Source organism: Gossypium arboreum, chromosome 3, assembly GCF_025698485.1.
Source record: "Gossypium arboreum isolate Shixiya-1 chromosome 3, ASM2569848v2, whole genome shotgun sequence".
NCBI classification, from domain to species: domain Eukaryota; kingdom Viridiplantae; phylum Streptophyta; class Magnoliopsida; order Malvales; family Malvaceae; genus Gossypium; species Gossypium arboreum.
The window spans coordinates 137,698,563-137,706,666 of record NC_069072.1 but is presented as its reverse complement, the minus strand read 5'-3'; the positions used below and the strand labels follow the sequence as shown (position 1 = coordinate 137,706,666).

At 32.3% G+C, this 8,104-nt stretch overlaps 1 protein-coding gene across 1 annotated transcript; it reads right to left on the bottom strand.

Moving 5' to 3' along the window:
* Nucleotides 1-5,294: 5,294 nt before the first annotated feature.
* On the bottom strand, nucleotides 5,295-7,675 carry LOC108474891 (uncharacterized). The gene has a single exon (XM_017776932.2). It carries the CDS (start codon nucleotides 7,455-7,457, stop codon nucleotides 5,685-5,687), a length of 1,773 nt encoding a protein of 590 aa, XP_017632421.2. The 5' UTR covers nucleotides 7,458-7,675; the 3' UTR covers nucleotides 5,295-5,684.
* Nucleotides 7,676-8,104: the final 429 nt, after the last annotated feature.

Genomic DNA, 8,104 nt, shown 5'->3' with positions numbered 1-8,104 from the left:
TCCATGGCTCCCAATGAGATGCGATTTTTCTTCAAACTGGGCACGCATCAACATCACGTAACTCTGGTTGATTCATCTTTATTCTTTAATTGGATTGAACCTATTCCAACAGTTTTACAGGCATTGTCATTGCCCATATAAACAACTCCTCCATTTAGTTCTACTAAATCAGAGAACCACTCCCGGTTAGGGGACATATGATAGGTACAACCCGAATCCAATATCCACTCATCTGAATAGAACGACGATGATGATGCAACCAGTGATAGTTCAGAGTCACTGGTATCATGCTTTACAACACAAGCATCTACAGCAGCTTTTCCCTTATTCTTCAGCTTTGGACAATTTTTCTTCCAATGGCCTTTCTCATGACAAAAGGCATATTCATCTTTCCCGAGCCTAGACTTTGACTTTGATCTCCCCTTTTGAGTTTTCTTCCTAGTGTATGAGCGACCTCGGACTACTAAAGCTTCAGATCTCCGATTGAGTTTTTCTGTTTGTCCTTCTTTCTCTGCTCATAATCAGATAAGGCCGTCATGCAGACTTGGCCAGGAGATATATCACTCTCGCCATGAAGTAGAGTAGTTTCTAGGAACTCAAACTCCTCGTGAAGTGACCCCAACAGCATCAAAGCCAAATCTTCATCTTTAAATTCTCATCCATATTCAGCAAATCAGTGACTAACTGATTAAATTTGGTGATGTGATCATTCATTGTGGTACTTGGGACGTAAGTGAAGCGAAACAGTTTTTTCTTCAAGTGGAGCTTATTTTGACTGTTTTTCTTCAAAATTTTTCTTCAAGTGCCACCCATTAACTTATTTGCGAAGTCTCCTTTGAAAAAGCATACCTCTGCTCTCGAGAAAGGCATAATCGAATTGTGCCACATGCCAACCGATTGATCGCCTTCCAATCTTTCTCCGTACATCATCTGGTTTCTCTTCATCAATGGCAATGTCTAGACCCCTGCTGAAAAGGGCATCTAGAACCTCACTTTGCCACATGCCAAAATGGCCCATGCCATCAAAGATCTCCACGCCAATCTTGCATTTGCAATTGTCGGTCTTGTCCACATGGACGATGTTGAAGCTCCTACACCAACCGTTTTCTCCATAATCTTTCAATATACCTAAGGAAATCTTTTCGATGTGGAAGATCGCTTTAAGCGCAACCACAGAGCATACTACGATTAACCTTCGCTCTTGATACCACTTGTTGTTTCAATAGGGTCGGAAGCGTGTAAATTATTGTACTAAAAAATCACACAAAGTTCAATTCCCAGGGAAGAGAGGTGGATCACAAGGATCTCTTAAATACCAAGTCTTTCCTTAGTCAGAATATTCCTTCTATCGTAATTTAATAGCACAATTAAATACTACTATTATACCCTCGAATATTGAAAGAAAAATAGGACAAGAAAGAACACAAGAATTTTAACGAGGTTCGTAAATTATACCTACGCCCCTGCACTAACACCGGATGATAACTTTACTATCTCCAAAATATTACAAACAAATAGAATTCCTTAAGAATTCTCAAATGGGAGAAGAGAGAAAACTAAGAGAGAAAGATTGGTTGGGATGGTTGAAATGAAAAATGAAAAGGCCTATTTATAGTTGAAGTTCAGGGACTAACTTGCAAATAGCCTAAAAAATTAGGGACCAAAATTGCAATTATCCCATTCAACTTTTCAACATTCGGTGCAACTTGCTTCACCTTTTTAACAAGTTGCTTCCTACCTTTGTTGACTTTTCAACAGTTTTGAATAATCATTAATCTTGTAATAAGTGAGTTAAAAAGATACTCATTGCATTTGTGTTTAACTCTAGTCGGTAATAGCATATAAAAAGAATGTACAGAATAATTACAACCCTTGCAATTGAATGCCACTTCTAGATTCTCACCCCATTGCCCATCAAAATCATAATTAATAAGAAGGGGATGTACATGTTAGAGCATCAAGACGAAGAGTTGCACATACCAGGCAAATGTGCTTTTCACATTCCTTAATTTTAAATTTGAAATTACAAAATAAAGGTTTAAGGGTGTACAAGGTCCTCAAATTTTTTTATAAAATGTAATTAAGCCTATCTTTTTTTTACACCCAATTGAGCACTTGAACTTTCAAAATGCATCAAAAAGGTCCCCAAACTTCTTCAAAAAAAAAAGTAATTAATCCCCTACTTTTTTTCACTCAATTGAATACTTAAACTTTCAAAATATATCAAAAAGGCCCTTATTTTTTCAAAAATCAATTAAGCCACTACTCTTATTGAAAATTAGGAAAAATTATAAATAATAATAAATAATAATTCTTAAAAAATTATTAAATTTTAATATTAATATAAAAATAAATATTATTAAAACTTAGAATTTTTTTATAAAATCATAAAAATAAAAAATTGTAAAATTTTATAAAAATCATAAAAATTAATGACCCATAGTTTTTTTTCAATTAAAGTCATCACGTGTTGCAACACATAGTGTGACATGTGGCGAAAAACAATAAAAAATAAAAATTAATAAAAGTTATAGAAAAATCATAAAATGCTTCTTTTGGTACGATAATTTTTATATTTTTTTTTGAAATTTGTATTTCTTTACATTTGTATAATTTTCTTCCGACTTTATAAAATTTTATATTTTTTATATTTCTATATATTTTATAATTTTTTATTTTTATTTTTTCTAATTTTAATATTTAATTTTTTAAAATTTAATAATATTTATAGCTTTTATTGATTCTAGTTTTTATAATTTTTTCTAATTTTTAATAAAAGCAAGGGCTTAATTGTTCTTTTTAAAGGTTGAGGGTCTTTTAATGCATTTTAAAGTTCAAGTATCCAATTGAGTGAAAAAAAACTTATTCTTTTTGAAAAAACATTGATCACTTTTACCCTCTTAAACCAAAATTAAAAAGATCGATGAGTGTTGAAATATGGAAAACTTTGATTCTAAAATTATCAAGGTATTTTAAATAAGATTATGAGTATTTTTCTGGCTTTAGTTACATATTACCCATAAATTATCCATTTTTATTCTTTAAATTTATATTTAAGTCCAATAAGTTTTTAAGAAAACTCAAATTGTAATAAAATAAGCATGGGACTGCCATCTCTTTTTTATACTAAAACTTACAATTAAAAAAGTTTAGTGTAAACAACGTATCATTACATGACTAATACCACTGCTGTGCTTTGTTTACATATTGTATTAATTTTAAATGAATTTTTATCGCATAATCAAAATGTTGTCTAGGATTACTATTTACCTTTTAATTTTCCAATTTATAACTTAAATTTTTGGCAGATGTAAATGAGATTTGGTGGCAATTCCAATGATGGGTTTCAGACAAAACCTAAAGAGATTTCTTCATCACAATAAAAAACTTTCCACAACATTTACTTCACAAGCCATGCATGCATGCATACATTTAAAGAAAATAGCACACAGAAATCAGGATACTATAGTTTGAATAATCAAATGTTCGCACAAATTCCAAATCAAAACATGCTTCCCTTACAATATGAAACCCTAGTCTATATAATAATTACAATCACCATTAAGTGACCATACTATGTGTTCTCTGCAAAAGAAAAGTGATAGTTTTGGACTATAGTCACCTAAACGCCACCTTAGTCCTCCGATTATGAGGAAGTGAAATTGTTATGGTGGACACTTAAAATGGATAATGAAGTTGCATCTAGTACATTCCAAAGCTAAATCTAAACATGGCTTACCACAATTATTGCAGTTCGGATAGTAATAAATCTTCTTAACAATAATGACAAGGTGCTCATGAATGTCCTTACGTCCTTTAATGATATTTCCGGGTTTGACGAATGGGTGTCTACTAAGGATACAATTGACATGAGCAGAAGTACCACATGTTGCACAATGATAAAACTAAAAATTTGGATCTCGACATTCTTCACAAATATCGCAAAAATGACTTTCTGAATAACTGTTATCATCATGATAAGTGAGGGAAAGAAGATGTTCATCACTTTTGTAGAGATGTAACAGGCAACGAAAAACATTTATGATCTAGAGAAAAATCGCATTCCTTACAACGCAACAACCATTTGATACCATTCTTACCACAAGCAACACATCCCCCTCTATTTTCAGTGTAGAGAAAAACAGGGTGTTTATGTCCTCGATATGTGTGAGCACCAGGTGTAAGAGCAATTATACATCGAAGGCATGTACTTTTCTTACATTCTTCACATTTATAGGCAAAAGCTTTAGACCAGTAACCACATGCTACACACTGAAGTAGTTTGTTTGAAGTAAGGACTAATAGTGATTGGCAAGGATGATGCCAAACATGCCAAACATTCTATAACAAATCTTTTGAGCCCAATTTTAATTTTAGATATATTGGATAAATGTTTTCTATTATTAACATTACAAATTTTTTAAAAAAGCTGCAAAACTACTAAAGAAGTTACTACTTTTTACAATGTTTACATACGGATACTTAGTGTGTTATAGATTTAATTTGATTCATGATTTTTGCCGCATCGAGAGAGATTTCTATTGATATTTATTAATAATGGGATCTCCTTTCTAAACTGAGTGAAGAATAACTTCTTTTTTTTCAATTTTTTTGTTGAAGCTCCAATCAATCAAATTGAATTTTAGCTCATTTTACATCAAAATTAAAATATTTAAAATATCTTCATAATTTTATAATTAAATTTAAATTCAAATGAAATAAATATTTTTATTATTAAAAATCATGTCACAAAAATCTAAATTTAAAAAAAAATCTGTCAGATTTAGGCCAATTATCATTAAATATATGAACAGAATCTTTATGTTTTTTTTTTCTTATGATTTAATGTCTAAATTTCATTTAAACAAATTTTCTTGACACTTTCATCCTTCAATTATTGTGGTGAACCAATGATGTCGAAAATAGTAAATAAGCACAATCGGACCTTTAAAGAAATCCACCCCAATTTTCAGTAACAAGTGAAATTAATGTTTAATTAAGATTAAAAAAAGTTGTTGTGTAAAAAGAAAATACGTTTTTTAGAAAGTATGTTTTATTGAAAACATGTTTTATAAGGTGCGTTTTCAGTTGAAAACATGTTTTTTCTCTCTCCCAAATCGATTTATTTTTCTAAATTTAGAAAAAAAAATTGACCTACTTTTCTAAATATTTTTTTTGAAAAAAAACTTTCTAAAGGATTTACTTCACAAGCCATGCATGCATGCATAAATTTAAAGAAAATAATACACAGAAGTCAGGATACTATAGTTTGAATAATCAGATGCTCCCAGAAATTCCAAGTCAAAACATGCTTCCCTTACAATACAAAACCCTAGTCTGCATAATAATTACAATCACCATTACAAGTGACCATACTCTGTGTTCTCCGCAAAAGATAAGTGGTAGTTTTGAACTATAGTCACCTAAATGCCACCTTAGTCCTCCGAATATGAGGAAGTAAATTGTTATGGTGGACATCTAACATGGACAATGAAGTTGCATCCAGTACATTCCAAAGCTAAATCTAAACAGGGCTTACCACAGTTACTGCAGTTTGGATAGTAATAAATCTTCTTAACAACAGTGAGAGGGTGCTCATGCATGCCCTTAGGTTCTTCAATGATACTCCCGAGTTTGAGGTACCGATATTTACCAAGGACACAATTAACATGAGCAGAAGTAACTTATATTGCACAATGATAAAACCAAAAATTTGGATTTCGACGTTCTTCACAAATATCGCAAAAATGGCTCTCTGAATAACTGTTATTATCATGATAAGTGAGTGAAAGAAGATGTTTATCACTTTTGTGATGGGATGTAATAGGCAACGAATAACATTTATGATCTAGAGAAAAATTGCATTCCTTACAACACCACAACCCATTGAAATCACGACCACAAGCAACACATCCCCCTTTATTTTTATGGTAGAAAAAAATAGGGTGTTTATGTCCTCGATATTTGCGAGAACCAGGTGTAAGAGCAATTATACATGGAAGGCATATACGTACCTTACAATCTTCACATTTATAGGAAAAAGCATTGGACAAGAAACCACATGCTTCACACCAAAATACTTCGTTTGAAGTAAGGACTAGTTGTGATTGGCAATGATGATACCAAACATGCTTTACCTTCGGTAACTCGACACAAACTTTATGGAGAAAGAAATCACATTGTGTACAGTAGTAAAATGAATTCGAGATCGGTAACAAGCACCCATCACAACATTTATTAACATATTCACTTACTCTGTCACTTAACGTTAAGTGGTGAATATGCATGATATGCTCTAGTACAGTGGCTTCTCCAGCATCATTCCATCCAAGAACCTTGGTTATGGAGCTAACATCAGCAGATTCCTCATCTTCATTTTCTACTATTTCATATGAATCTTTATCCTTCAGTGCACACTTCACATGGAATATAACATCGCACTTTGAACAATAGTAATTACCATGGTCTGTACTGACTTCATCATTGCACATTATGCAATTCAAAACTCTAAAATCTTCTATGCGCAGGAAATATTTGTGAAAAAGGCGATGATCATGCCACTTGCTTTTGATGATGCGTGGCACCGAAGTGCACTTTTTATGGACCATAGTGTTGCATGTACAACATATGTAGGAAGCGTAATTTCCTTCAATACCACATGCATCACAAATGAATGATGATCCTCTTAGTAACAAAGTGAAAGGATGTTCATGCCTTTTATCTTCAACAACAAGATCTAAAGATTCTGATAGACATTCAATGTGAACAACAAACTTACACGGAGAACAGCCATAAACAAATCCTATAGCCTTTTCATTGTTTTCTCTGCATATTTTGCAAGAGAGTCGTTCGCTAGTAAATTGTAGAGTAAGAGGATGCTTGTGATGGCACTTATGATCCAGTTTGAAAGGAAGCTTAGCGCATTTTTCATGTAAATTAAATCCACAGTCAGGAGAAAAGTGTGTATACTTTGCTAATGGTTCCCAACACCCAAAGCACTTAGCAGCATCTTTGAGTTTTTCATCACCATTTTCAGTGGAAATCAAAGGATGTTGAAGGGGAACATGCTCAAGCTCTTTCAAGTTATTCTCAGCAATATTAAATGTAAATAAAGCACATTTAATATGAAAGTCAAAATTGCAAGAGCAGTGATAAACAAAATCATAACCGCGTTTACCGCAAAAATTGCAAATGTACCGTCCAGATGAATAAGGTGCATTTTGCATAAGAAGAAGAGGATGGTTGAGATGAAAAGGGTGATTAAGCTCCAAAGGTGCGCCGGCACATACCTTGTGAAGGTAAAACCCGCAGTGCTCCGCACAGCATAAACATGGAGTAGACACCTTTTCCGCACACCTCGAGCAATCAGTTATATCACTTTGATTGTGGATCAGCTGGTCTTGATTCGAGATAAGAAGCAGGGGATGTTGGTGGCCATAATTGTTAGACTCCTCCATTTCTGCTTCCCCAAGCAATATAAAGAAAGGAAAAGGTTGATTTTGGGAGCAAAGATTGAATGGGAAAACAAGAATACAAGTAAAGAAAGATAAAGATTTGAGGAAGTGGCAGAGGCAGAGGGTCGGTTATAGTAAACTTATAGTAAACAATAGAGGTGAAGTCAATGAGGTAGTCAATGCTTTGATCTTATCTTATGGTTGTACAGCTCTGCCTGCCTCACATTTGCTTTTGAGGTTGGGTTGATTTGATATTTATGACTAAATATTTCCTGTTAATAATATTAATATTACAATTTTTAAAAAAGTTGCAAAATTACAAAACAAGTTCCTACCTTTTTTACAATGTTTACATATGGATCCTTAGTGTGTTCTAAATTTAATTTGATCTATGATTTTCTCTTCATCGAAAGGGATTCTATTGATGTTTATTAATAATGAGATGTCCTTTCTAAATTGATTTTTATCTTTTATAAAAATAAATAAATCTTTTGACATTTTGGTGGATACTAAAATTATCGAAAATTATTTACTTTAAAATTTGAATTCACTCAAAAATAAATAAAATCATTTTTTTATGTATAGATATTTCAATTTCAATTTTAATTTTTTTAAAATACGTAATTAACAAAGTAATAATTTTGAGGCAC

Coding starts and splice junctions, on each gene's coding strand:
- LOC108474891 (XM_017776932.2), bottom strand. CDS start 7,457: ATGGAGGAGTCTAACAATTATGGCCACCAACATCCCCTGCTTCTTATC.